General features: G+C 32.3%; 1 protein-coding gene and 1 long non-coding RNA gene across 2 annotated transcripts; one reads left to right on the forward strand and one right to left on the reverse strand.

Moving 5' to 3' along the window:
• Positions 1–6,785, forward strand: LOC131632314 (uncharacterized). Its single transcript, XR_009292954.1, has 3 exons — positions 1–661; positions 1,148–1,230; positions 6,012–6,785. It is a non-coding gene; the product is annotated as an uncharacterized LOC131632314 (long non-coding RNA).
• A 677-nt stretch (positions 6,786–7,462) lies between these two features.
• Positions 7,463–12,735, reverse strand: LOC131599156 (F-box/kelch-repeat protein At3g06240-like). The gene is made up of 2 exons (XM_058871632.1): positions 12,306–12,735; positions 7,463–9,752 (listed from the first exon to the last, which is right to left on the reverse strand). Exons 1-2 carry the CDS (start codon positions 12,647–12,649, stop codon positions 8,690–8,692), a joined length of 1,407 nt encoding a protein of 468 aa, XP_058727615.1. The 5' UTR covers positions 12,650–12,735; the 3' UTR covers positions 7,463–8,689.
• Positions 12,736–14,567: the final 1,832 nt, after the last annotated feature.

The raw sequence follows: 14,567 nt of genomic DNA on the forward strand, positions 1-14,567 counted from the left end.
ACTAAAAGACTACTACTTCTTCTTTTTGTTTGATTTGGTAAGTTTAATCTGTTTATTTTTTCTCCTAAATATGCTCTGAAAATCATATTTATTTAAATTATGAGAGTTTAATTTATATTATGACATGTTTTTTATGATAAATTTTGATTAGGTGATGACAGTATTGTTGATAGTTGGATGTGCATTTTTAAGAATTTCTATGTCAGTATTAATTGTTAGCATCTACTGTTTTCTGCATTCTTTGCATTTCAAGAATTTTTATGCCTTTATAATATGTATAATATACTGGAGTATAATTTTATAATGCCCTGGAAGAAGAAATTACGAGGCATATCACCATGTTTCTCAAAGGGCAGATTGCTTGGAATGTCATCATTGCCGCAGAGAATCTGAAGAATGCTCCAATAGTTATACCTAGTTATGTTGTCTTGTATGAAGTTTGTTATATGTAATAAATTTTATTTTAGTAAAAAAAATTGAGTTTGGTGTATGGTTTTAGTTGCAAACAAAATGCTAGTACAACCCCCAACTTAACTAAGTTATGAAAAAAGAATTTATAGTCGTCTCTATTTTTTATGCTTTTAACACTGTAGCCGTTTTCAGAGCACGAAAGCAAAGAAATAAACGTGAGCAAAGATAGCAAAGAAACCACATTTAACAGGTTTGTGACTAGCTTATTTGGTACTGTTTATGATTTTGATTCAAAGTTTGAAACTTCATGATTTTGTAGTCTTTAAATTTTTGCCCGGGCTTTATAACTGTTCTGGCTCCGCCACTAATTGGTTCAATCAAGAACAATGGTGTCATGGTGTATGGCTGCAGCAGAATTCATTTATAGATGCTTCCAATAGTAATTTTCTTCCTGGTATATGACTCTGCAAACTGTTACTTAAGCAAAGAAAAGGACATGCAGATTTGATCATTTGTATCATAAAAATTTATCTTGTTTTTCCTAGTTTTATTCATTGAAAAATAAACACTTGAACAGATACCTTGATGAACATTGAGTGTGATAAATTTATGCAGATGTGTTCAGTTTACGCATAATAAAGTGTTGAGACTTAGATCTAACTTTAGCATTATTTAGGATTAGGAGATTTAACTTTTCAGTTTTTTATTATCTAAAGTCTTATAAATTTATGTGCAGCTCATCAATTATTTTGGTTTTTTATCCATTTGATTCTTAAAGGAAGAGGTCCTAGTAACCTGGAGTTCGACTTCCACTGAGAGGTAAGTAAAGTCTATGTTGTGCGCAAAATTTCTTTCATCACCCATATTTCAACTTCCACTAAGAGTCATAGTCCAAGAGGAGTTCACTTTGTATTCTTTCATCACCCATATTTCAACTGTATCATTCCTATAATTCCAAGTGTCATATTACAAATGTTGTGCGCAAAATTTCTTATCAAATCACTGCATTGTCGGCACTCAGAATTGTGGCGCCTCAAAGAGTCTATGTTAGTGATGAATTGGGCTCTAACCCAACAGCCCCAGTCCCTTATATTTTACTAATACAGCCCAATAATTTTTCTTCACAAAAAAAAAAAACATAACTTCGAGTATTCAAACTAAAAGTAAATTCATTAGAAAAATTAAAAATGTATTATTTTTTTTACTATTATTATTATTATTTGATTAAATCAATATTGTTTTAGAAGAAAAAAATAATTTGATTAAATTGGTAAGTTATTGAAAAATAACTTATTATATATTTTGTTTTATTTGGGATCAAGAAATAGTTACAGATGAAAAACTGATGATCTTGAACGGTGGCTCTGATTTTCTTTACGGTGGCGCAGGGTAAACCTGCATGGTTAACACTCCAACGTCCAAATAAGATCAAGATTCAAAATAAAAGTAGTAAAAAGTGGAGATAAGAGATTGTCCCTTGCTCTTAGCGTGTGAACTAATTTTTATACCTTGGGTCAAGTGGAGTGAAATTGAGATGGAATGAGCCTTGGTCCTTTGGCCAATCTAGAACACTTGTCCCTAAGACTTTGTCAGACACTAAAGAAGCAGGGGAAGCCTTAAGTGACACTTACCGGCCTCCATGACATGCTCTGATGTGAAATGAAACTGAAACACTTGAGATCAGTTTTGAAAAAGGTAGTGGGGGAACAAACCCTTTTAATGCGGTTTCATCATTGAAACGCTTTATCACCTTTTTTTGACATGTGTAGTGACATGACCAACTAGAGTATAACACAATTTATAGAGTACTTAAATGCACTCGAGTTGGCGTGTATCCATGAGTGGAATTATAGTTGTTGATCTTGTGATTTCTTTCTATAGGTTGTTTGATCCTCTCAAATGTCGTTGTTTATAAATAGAGTGAATGAAGTATTTGGAATTTTTTGCAACCTTTATCATTCAAACTTACAGTTACTTTCCAAAAAAAGTCTTTGTTTCTTCTTCCTTTAGAGTGTCACTAGAAGCGATTTCAGTGCTTTTCTTTAAAGCTTTCGCTTTCTTCATTCCTCCTGCTTTATCAATCCTACATAACCAGGTACCCTTCTAACTCAAGCTTTTATCTTTATCATTTCCTATTTTCTAACTAGGTTGAGCAATAATACGGTTGACCTAGCGCGCAGAAGTGAAGGCTCATTTAGATCTTCGAGCCCAGTCATATGCGGTTGAGTACAACTGGGTGGATTCAAAAATAGTGTGTACTTCATCGTCTATGGGCATTAAGGCTATTATTAAGGCTATTATAGATGCGGTTAACAGTGTGGTCGACAATCCCTTAGAGTGGTTAGCTCTTCCAATGAGCCAAAAAAGAGGATATGCACTTCATTTATTGATTGTCTGATCCCATTTTATGAATGCGTGTTTACAAGAATATGATTGGAATTTCCTTTTTTCATACTTTGAGGTAGTTGTCCAGAAATATTTAAAAGATGCTCCTTCCCAACTTCATCTAGGGTCATGGGCATATATAAGGTATTTCAGCTATGTGTCGAGCACAAATCTTGGAAGTCTTCCTTAAGATTATTTTTTTCTTTTCTATCTGAGGTGCACTTCTTAGGAAAAATTTTGTAATTAGGGACTTATTTACTTCAATCAAGTCAAACCTTGGTTCGACCCCTTTACTCTAGACTGAGGCCACTTCCTCAGATGTTTCTTGTTGGTAAATCCCCTCGCACCTACAGCTCATGCTACCATCTGTCGATTCTCCTCACTTCTGTCTGATTTTGCATCTGAAGTATTTGTCTAAGATACGTTTTAACCGGGATTCTCACTCCTATTGTATCAAGTTGGGCTCTCTTTATCTAGACAAGTGACAATGAATGAGGAAATGCAATTTTAGTTTGTTGGATTGGTTGTGAGGAAAGGTCCGACCCCGGTGAGGTGGCCCATTCTGAAGTGAGAAAAAGATGAATTATACTTACACTATTTTGATTGCAGTTAGCCAGGAGGAGAGAAGGAAGATTTTTGGTGAGAGCAGAGTATTCGTGCTTTTTCTTAACATGTGTGATTGTGTTTTGTAGATAGCATGGAGAAGATAAGCAAGTTGAAGTTGTTCCACACTTTAGGCCCCTTCGCGATCACTGTCCTCGACACCTGCTCCTGCACAAGAAAATCAACACGAGAAAAGTTAACATTGCAATTGTTATCCACCAATTGACCAACCGAAAATAAGTTGGAAGCAAGTCCGGGTGATACAAGAACGTCACAAAAGTTAGAGTTTATGTCACCAACATCAGTGATAGAGAGTTTATTATCATCAGCAATTTGAATTTTCTGATTACCATTATAGGAATATAAATTTTGCAAGTATTCAGAGGAACCCGTCATGTGATTGGATGCACTAGAATCAAGAAACCATGGTTGAGAATCATTAGAAGACTTACTATGAATTTCAAAGGCTGAATAGCAGAAAGTACCATTTGTTGAATCATTCCAGGTTGCAGAGCACCACCATTAGATTCGCCAGTACTAAGAGGACCAGCTACTGAGTAGGTAGTGGCATGGAATGCTTGGGCTGGACGTTGTGCTAGTCGGGGAGGATGCGTGGGACAGTCAGAGATGATATGACCTTGTTGTTTGCAATAGTTGCAAAACTTCTTACTGCAACTGCGAGCAATATGTCCAAATTGTTTGCAAGAAAAACATTGAACTTGTCGCATATCACGACCTTTTTCTCTACTCTGAGCAGCATATGCCACCGTCATAGGCTCAGAGGTGACGGCATCATGAGACATGGTATCTTGAGTAAGAAGACGCTGCTCCTCTCTAAGGAGTTCTCCAACACAAGTATCCAAGGAAGGAAGAGAATTCCTATTCAGCAAAGCTCCTCTAACAACCTCAAATTCTGGACGAAGTTTCATGAGAAGTCGCAAGAGAAGTCTTGGGAACATCAGCATGTATAATAGAAGAGTGTTCTGTCCACAGATTCAAAAAATCATAATAGTATTCTTGAACAGACAAGGTACCTTGTTTGTAATTAGCTATCTCTAACTCCAACTGAAAACGCTTAGCCGCATTGTTCTGATTGTAAATACACTTCAAATAATTCTACATTTCTTAAGCGGAAAAGGAGCGCAAATTATTAATAATTTGAGGATCAATACTACTGAGAATCCAAGTGATAATTAGAGCATCTTTATATTCACACTCTTCTAAAGCAGCTTTTTCTGTCGGTGCCTTAGATACCTTGTCCAAGTGACTCCATCATTTCTTTCCTTTGACATGCATTCTGAACTGAAATTCCTAAGCCGGATAATTCTTTCTGATAAACCAAACACAAATATGGTCTCTGTCTATTTCGGAAGCCATAGAAACAATATTGATTGCTAGTGACCAAAAGAAGCTGATGCACTTAACCAAAAGACTCACTTGCACTTAACCAATTTTTTTTTCAACGTGAAATTAAAAAAAAAACACAGAAGAATATCCATACACAGAATAACATCCTTGCCTGATCAACGTGAAACACATAAAAACCAAACACAATTGCCTTTTTAATCAACGTGAAAACAACCAAACAAACACAGAAGAAAATACTTGCCGACACCAAATTAGAATACTTGTCGACAACGATACGAGAACACGACCAAGCCGAACACGATTTGCGAACTTGGAGGAACAACGAAATTGCAGCTTGTGAGCACTACAAAGAACGGGTCCGAGAAACGATTGTAAGCACCAGAGATCACAATCGCAAGCCGGGAAGTGATTACCAAGAATCGAGATCTGCCGAGACGATTTCAAGAGCGACCCAGTGGGGTGTTGCCGAATAAAGCCAAGACTAACCTAAAATTCACAGGTTTGATCGAAAACCTACTGATACCATGTCAATAATTTTTGGCTTGATACCTTTCTCGTTGTTATTTCTTGTATAAATAGAGTTTACAGGGCTATCCAGGTAATTACACTAAATAATTACATTTAATGAAAACAAATCAATTTCTGAAACCCTTATTCAAAAAACAAACTTATTCTTATTCACAAATAACTCAGTCCAATTACACGTGCATAAGTGAATCCCACAAACAAATAATAACATTTTTAGTAAACATATTACAAACAGTAAAAGAAGCAATATTTCATTAAATATTAAATCAGCCCATGCTACATACTGGGCACTGGCACATAATAACCTTCAAATGTAGTCAGTCACCTAAGAGTTTCTATTTCATAATACAATACAATTATAAATATAAAATAAATGGTGAATGCCCATGAATATATCATTACCTCATTACCTAATTATAGAGTGAAATAATGCAACTCTATCAACTTATCTACGCATGTAGGTAGCATTGTACCACCAGCAATTTCTTATGAGCAACATGAGAATCAAGCAAATTTTGGTGACAAATATTACTGTTAAAAGAAATATAATAAAGAGCATCGTGAAGCAATGAACATCACTTGTTGAAAAAATGTTCCGGGTGTATATACAACCTGTTATTCTCCAGCTGCTCCTGGTTTGTAGAATTTAGCTTCGTATTCACAGCCCGCCGTTGGATTTAATATTAGTGATTGGTTCTCATCTTTGTCCTTGTCAGAGTGAGTCAATGAGACCAAGATTCTATCATTCTCTGGAGGGCCAGTTGCTTCATTTTTAGAACTCCAAGTCTCCAACACTGAATACATTAGGCATGTCGCTTTCTCGATCATAAAATCTGGTTCGCCGCCTTAATCCTTAGAGAGCAAAAGAACTATTTTGAGAAGATCGGACGCAAAATTGAACGACATTCATAGAAGACAGAGATAAAGCCAGATAGAAGACTTTACTGATAGGCCGCTGCAGTGATTGGCGACTACTTCCCTTTTTTTACATAGAGATAGTGAGCAGCAGGTTCAAGCGTTTCAATGGCGGTTTCATCCGCTAACTCCGACAAAGAAGATGAAGACAAGTATAGATTGGTAACTTCTCTTGCTTTGGGCCTCCTTGGATGAGCGATTGTAAGGTAACACATAGTGGCTTTGTTGGGCTTAACACCAAACCTATTTGGATGCGTTGCGATTCGGATTGCCTTAGTGCCTGAGTTTCAAGTGTTGTTCTTTTCTCAGTGTGTATGAAGTGATTTGAAGGAGTACAGTACAATGTGGGAAGTGTATTGGTGGTTGAGAAAGTGTATTGGTTCAATCAAGGACAATTGTGTCATGGTGTATGGCTGCTGCAGAATTCATTTATAGATGGAGACCAAAGAGAATGTATGCCACGAAGTAGCTGGAATGGAATAGAATTAATGCTTTGATTCTAGTTTTAAAAGAATGCTTCCAATAGTAATTTTCTTCCTGGTATACGACTCTGCAAACTGTTACTTAAGCAGAGAAAAGAACATACATATTTGATAAATTTTATCAAAAAAATCTATCTTGTTTTTCCTAGTTTTATTCATTGAAAAATAAACACTTGAATAGATACTTTGATGAACATTGAGTGTGATCCAGATTTTACTTTTTTGTCACAAAAAAAAAACTGTTAATACTTTTAAGTTGTGATAAATTTATGCAGATGTGTTAAGTTTACGCATAATAAGGTGTTGAGAATTAGATCTAACTTTAGCATTATTTAAGATTTGAGATTTAATTTTTCTGTTTCTTATTATCTAAAGTCTTATAGATTTATGTGCAGCTCATCAATTATTTTGGTCTTTTATCCATTTGATTCTCAGAGGAAGAGGTCCTGGTAATTTGAAGATCGACTTCGACTGAGAGGTAAGTAAAGTCTAGTCAAAGATTGATCTTACCAAGATTCAAATTCAGTCTCTCCAAAATGATTTATGATTTAGTGAAACTCATTAACCACTTGAGTTCACCACTATCTGTTCCAATAATTTCACCACTTCTAGTACAACATATAGTATAAAAGAACGAAGTCAGAATGGCAACAATAGACAAAACAAAAGTCTTAGTCCAAGACGGATGCAGTCCATATTCTTTCATAACCCATACATTAACAATAGTACGTTCCTCCATAGCCCATAGACAGAAATTCTCCAAATACCCACAAATCACAATCAGTAGGTTCTTGGTAAAAATCATGGTCAAAATCATCTGGAAGAGACATGTGTAAAAGTTCTCTTTCCACTAAATCAAAGGAAAAAATAACATAACCGAATATTTTTAATTCATGTCTCATACAAGAATGCAAATTTGACATATACTCATGTATCATTTGCAATAGTTATCATCATTCTCACACTATACAATCTGCTAACAGGAGCAAACACTTCTGAACAATCTACTCCATGCTCCTATTTCTGCAATCATGGAACTTCACACTTGCAACACAGGTTAAGCTAATTGTTTATTTTGTCAAATGACACCTAATTAGAAACAAGCCTTTAACGCTCTTTTAAAGTTTTGGTTTTTTGTTATTAGAATGGAAAATGGTTTAATATCAACTCATAAACACAATATAATATTCCCAACCTTTCATCATTATCTTGTCCCCGATAAAAACAGGTCAAGGTAAAATTAGACAAAGTCCGTATAGAATTTTAATTGGAAGCCAGAGAAATTTTCACTTCAAAAGAAGATATGCAACAAATCTAATCAAAATTCAGTAAACATCTTCTTTGCGTTATGTCTATTCCTAACAGTTTAATAATGAACACCTTTCACTGTAGCTTATCACCTTGCAAACTGCACTTTCTATTACTTAAACCCCTTTATTTGAAAACTCCAATTTGTAATTGTAACACTATTTAGGTTCATGAGTTTGTTTAGTTTTAATGTTTCCTATAATCTAAAGTACTAAAATTCACGTAATTGATCATATATAGATCATTAGTTTGAAATTAAATTTCTTTCCCGGATTGAAACACAGAAAGGACAAGCACCCAAATTATTAGAGTCCACTGAAAGTAGAGAACAATCAAAACCTTATAATTTTGATATTGATCAACATGGATAAACTGATCAGAATAATTTTCAAACAGTGGAGGAAAAAACATTAGAATAAAATCCAGCTACATACATGACTAATAGTTAATCACACAAACAATGATGTCAATGTTATCAATAAGCATGTTACAAATGGTTAACCAATAAACATTTCATCACATATTACATTAGCTCATATATTACACTTACTCGTGTTACAAATGCATTCAAACACATATGATTCAGAACGTCATTCTTCTAGTTTGCGTCCGTCATCTTCTTAAGCTTTCTCAATTCACCATAAATATCAAGAAAGTAATGAAGCATTCCTCTTGCTTTTGTCATCTTCTTAAGCTTGTTGGTTGTCATCATCACTGGGGAGTGAAAGCAGAGAATCTATATACACAGTCAAATCGCAGCTAAGATTGTAATTAGGATAAGAATGTTGCTCCAGACACTGTCCACATTTATCATACTTCACCAATCCATCTTCATCATCCGTCCCAATAATATCATCACTTTTTGTACAACACAAAGGAAAAAAGGAATGAATAGGAAGAACAAGAGTCATAGTCCAAGAGGAGTTCACTTTGTATTCTTTCATCACCCATATTTGAACCCTATCATTAAAGTGATACTTGGTATATACACTGAGAAATCCTCCATAAACCCATAAACAACACTCCAAACGACTACTGGGCAAAAGCATATATGAAAGTTTCCTTTCCATTAAATCAAATGCAACAATAACATAAGCTTGTAAATCATAACGAAAAGCCATCCAATGAATAGCTCCCTTATAGAGCAAACCACCTTTGGGCTCTTCCTCTCGAAATCCATAAGGGAAGTAAGGACCCTCAACTTCTTTCCATGTATTAGATTTCAATGAGAAGTACTCCAAGCGTATTGGAGGATCTCCTGAATCAATGCGAGACAATGAAACAACCAAATAATCATCGGTTGAATGGTCGTACCCAAAACCATAGAAATATTCAGCATCCAAATTGGAACCAAAAGGAGATAAAGGAATTTGTTTATGAAGTCCAGTGGATGGATTCCAAAGGTAGATGATGTTTAAGGAACTGCAGAAAAGTATGAAACCTCTGCATGACCCTCTAATTTCAAAATCTGTAAAATCCTCTGGAAAGATAGAATCAAGGTTGAGAGAAAAAGAAGCATTGTCATCGTGAAGCGGTGCTTCAAAATCTATGGATAGAGATTGATGAGTTGAAGTTGATATTAATAGAATTCTACGAGTGTGTGTTGCAGAGTTAAGTTGAAAATGTGAATTAGCAAAGTGAGGATCATGAGAAATAAGAGAAAACCACAACTTACAAACACACTTGAAACGTATAAGAGACTTTACCGGCAATCTCAGTAAGATTTGGATGGTCAATTCATGAGGAGATAAAGTATTTGTTTATAATCTCCAATGGATGGATTCGGCAGATGTTTAAGGAACTGTAGAAAAGTATGAAACCTCTACACTACCCTCTAATTTGAAAGCCTGTAAAATCCTCTGGAAGGTTGAGTGAAAAAGAAGCATTGTCATCGTCAAGCGATGCTTCAAAATCTATGGATAGAGATTCTTCATGAGTTGAGTTGTAGAGTTAATCAACTCTTAGCCAATTATTTTTGCTCTTATAAATAAAATAATAAGTGAAAGATTAGAGTTACAACATTTTATTCTAATTAAACAAACAAAAACCCTAATCATTGTTCTAATTCCCTTTGGAAACAAGAGTAAATGAGAAGACAACGTAAAATTGCAAAAGTAGATAAAAAATTTCCCGAAAAAATTCTCCTCTGCATTCTATCTTTCCTGACCACCATAGAGGCCGTATTGAGCAAGAGATGGACTCATTTTTAGAAATTTTGTGACAGTATCACCTTCACTAACATTGTCGTTTGTAGACTTAATTCTAGTCGTAGATTTAATAAGTCTGTCAACTATGTTTTGGCCTTGAGAGATGATGCAGACTCACATTCAATACTTTTTCACTCTCAAAGTTTCTTATGGTAGCCTTTATTTTGTTTTTCAACTAGGCTTTTCAAAAATGGTCAAATGGCTCAATATTGTTTTTCCGTGTCAGCGGCTATCATTTGACATTGAACAACAATATTGAGCCATTTGACAATTTTTGTAAAGTCAAATGAAGTCTACCATAATAAACTTGAGGTTGATTGAATGTGAGTCCAAATAAACGCCAAAACGGAGTTGACAAACTTATTAAATCTGTGGCTAGAATTAAGGGTATCAACGAAAAGGTTAGTAAAAGTGATATTGTCACAAAATTGACAAAGATGAGTAAGCTTGTTCCATTGGTCTCTTTGGTAGTCAGGAAACATAGAATGTAGTGAAGAGAATATCAGCAATAAAAGGTTGATTTTATCTACTTTTCCAATTCTATGTCATCTTCCAATTTACTTTTGAAATAAGAACAATGATTAATATTTTTGTTTGTTTAATTAAAATGAAAGTTATAATATTTCAATTACTATTTTATTTATAATAAGAGTAAAAGTAATCGGCTAATAGTCAATTAGCCCCAAAACTGCAGGGGTAATCTTTAAAAATCTATCAAAAGAATTCTAGGAGTGTGTTATAGAGTTAATTTAAAAATGTGAATTTGCAAAATGGGAATCATGAGAAATAAAAAAAATCACAACTTACAATCTGACTTAAAACGTTGAAGAGACTTTACCGACAACCTCACTAAGATTTGTATAATCAATTTATGAGGCAAAAGCATGATCGATCTTCTTTTACCCTTGGGTGCCCAAAATTTCTTCGCTGCTCACTGCATTGTCGGCTTTGTGAGTTGCACCCAACAGCCCAGTAATATTTCTTCACAAAATTAACATGCTGCTGTGCTATAAAATCCTAAAAAGACTTGTGCAGAAGTTATCTTTGAGATTCATTCATTATACTTTTTTAAAAAATATATAGGTGTCGCGGCGAAAAAAATATCTGAGTTTTTCTTATGAAAAAAGATGATGTGAAATTGCTTGATTTTAATCTTGAATTAGGGTCTATTTGGTTCAAATGAGGGGGAGGGGAGGGATTTTAATGGAGGGAAGGGGAAGGGAGAGAAGGGGAGGGAATTTTATTAATTATATATATGTTTGGTTCAAACAAGGGGAGGGGAGGGAATTTGGTTAAAAACATGTTTGGTTCACGAGGGGAGGGGAGGGGTTTTATTAATAGTTTACGTTTTTATCCTTATGATTTCATATAACTGATATGATATTCAAAGTTGAAAATTTCATAAATAATCTTTTGAAAATAATATTCGTAATATTTAATGATTAAAAATTTATAACTTACCACATAATATTAAAAAAATTGAATACACTTGATACGTATTATAACTTTCGGAACAAAATTATCTATATGTTAATAACAACTTTTGAATACATAAAATAATTTATCGATATATATAATATATAAAATAAACAAAATAATTGAATGGTTTAAAATGTTATAATACGTATCAAGTGTATTTAATTTTTTTAATATTATGTGGTAAGTTATAAATTTTTAATCATTAAATATAAATAATAGAATATATAACGAAATTAGAAAAAAAATTAATGTAAATAAACATAAAAATAAAAATTATAATAAAAAATTAAAAATTTTAGTGATTATAAATTTTATTAAATAAAAATAATAATTTAAAAGTAAAAAATAATTATAATAAATTGATATAAGCAATAGAGAAAAAAAGCAGACGAAAGAAAATAATAATTTTGAAATAATAAAATAAAATCGAGGGTATTTTAGTAAATATATTAATTTATTAAATATCAACCATCACATTCCCTCCCCTCCCCTCCGAATCCCCCGATTCGGGGAAGAGGGATTTTGCTTTTCTCCCCTCCCCTCCCCTCCTAAAAATTGAACAAAACACATTTTATTATAAACATTCCCTCCCCTCCCCTCCCCTCCATTTACCCTCTACATATTTAAGGAACCGCAGATAAGTATGAAGCCTCTACATGACCCTTTAACTTCAAAATCTGTAAAATCCACTGGAAACATGTAATCAAGGTTGAGTGAAACAGAAGCGTTGTCATCGCCAATAGATGCTTCAAAATCGATGGATAGAGATTCATGAGTTTTATATGATATTAATAGAATTCTACGATTGGGAGTTGTAGAGTTAAGTTGAAAATGTGAATTAGCAAAGTGAGGATCATGAGAGATAAGAGAAAACCATAACTTACAAACAGACTTGAAACGTATAAGAGACTTTACCGGCAATCTCAGTAAGATTTCGATAATCAATTCATGAGGAAGAAACATGATCGATCGATCTTGTTAGAAAAATGTTGTTTGCAAGTTTTCTTCTCTGCTCGCTGTATTGTCCGTTTACTGAGTTGCAGACATACAGTGCCTCTAGGTTAGAGATGACGGATTAAAAAGGAATTGGGCTCCAACGCCAGAGCCCACTTATATTTTACTAATACAGCCCAATTTTTTTTTCTCACAAAAATAACACAACTTCGAGTATTAAAAATAAGAGAAAATGGGTGATGCACTGACAGTGTAAAAAAGTTTTACACTGTCAACCAATCACGACCATGAATCAGAACAAGTCAGACTGTAATTTTAAAAAAACTTATATGACATGGCAAAACGATTTGTTTCTATTGGATGACAGTATAAAACTTTTTTACACTGTCAGTGCACTACCTTTAACCTCTAAAACTAAAAATAAATGTACTAGAAAAACTAAAAATGTTTTTTTTTTAAATAATAAATGGGGAAACCTGGTCTAAAAAGAAAAAAAAAAGACTTATACCATGGTAAAAGGGAAAATCAATTTTGATCTTAGAATTTAATATAAGAAAATTGTGAATATGGTGAAGCGAGGTTTAAGTTTAGCGTTTGTTTGGTTGCAGTAAATGGAGGGAAAGGGAGGAGATTTTTAATAGTTTATATGTTTGGTTCGAATTTTAAGAGGGGAAGAGGAGGTAGATGGAGGGAACCAAATTCCCTCCTAAGCCACTTTTTGGTTCTCCTGAGGGGATTCGTAGGGGAGAAGTGCTCCATACTAATCATCTTATATATAAATGCAAAGTTGTCATGATGGCAACCCTAGCCATGTAGCATCATGATAACAACTCTTGACATTTGACACATGTCACTCTAATATCAATCCTAATTTTAATTTTTTAAAAATTGATTTTACAAATCCCATTGCAATGTTAAAAAATTATGCTTTTTTAATTATTCTCTTTTATTTATTTTGTTTAATAATAAAATTATAATTTTTATATAATCATGAATTACTTAGTTTTTATAAATAATAAATACAAATAAAAAATATAAAAAGATTAATAAAATTGATATAATTATATAACATCCAAATATCTAAAAACAAATATTAAAAAATGTATATAACTAATTTATGATGGATAATAAATAAAAAATATAAATATAATATATATATATATATATATATATATATATATATATATATATCATTTTTAAAATAAAAGTTAAAAATCTCTCTTTTCCACATTTCAGATTTAAATTTAAATAATAATAAAAAGTAACATCGATATTTTTTTATAAAAATTAAAAATATTATAGTATTTTTTCTTTATATTTTTAAATTTTGATTTTTATAATAATATTTTAAAGTTTCCCATATCATGTTGATTTAATTATTGTTAAAAAATTTCTCAAATCAAAAAAAGATATGTTAGAGAATTGAAGTAAATAAAATATTGTGAATAATAGTTATTTTTAAAAATAAACTAAATATTAAGTGATATGATAATTTAAATGTTATATACATTTTATTTTAATACTTTCATGGTATAAAATAAAAATATTTTTCTCAAACTCAAAAATATATGTTAAAGAAGTGAAGTAGATAAAATATTATAAAAATAATTATTTATAAATGGAATTAAAGATAAAATGATATGATAATTTAAAGTTTATAAGCATTTTATTTTAACTCTTTAGTAATATAAAATAAAAATATTTTTTAACTTTATTATAAAAAAATTCATGTATATTAAATATTTATTCATTTTATTCTTTTAAAAGATTATATATATATATATATATATATATATATATATATATATATATATATATATATATATATATCATTTTTAAAATATAAGTTAAAAATCTCTCTTTTCCACATTTCAAATTTAAATTTAAATAATAATAAAAAGTAACATCGATATTTTTTTATAAAAAT

This window comes from Vicia villosa, linkage group LG1, assembly GCF_029867415.1.
Source record: "Vicia villosa cultivar HV-30 ecotype Madison, WI linkage group LG1, Vvil1.0, whole genome shotgun sequence".
Taxonomy (NCBI): domain Eukaryota; kingdom Viridiplantae; phylum Streptophyta; class Magnoliopsida; order Fabales; family Fabaceae; genus Vicia; species Vicia villosa.

Excerpts from the sequence above, each read along its gene's own strand:
- LOC131599156 (XM_058871632.1), bottom strand. The coding sequence starts at position 12,649 with ATGTTTCTTCCTCATGAATTGATTATCGAAATCTTACTGAGATTGCCG. Across the intron at positions 9,753-12,305 it reads ATCTGCGGTTCCTTAAATAT|TTTATCTCCTCATGAATTGA; the intron begins GTAGAGGGTAAA and ends ATAAACAAATAC.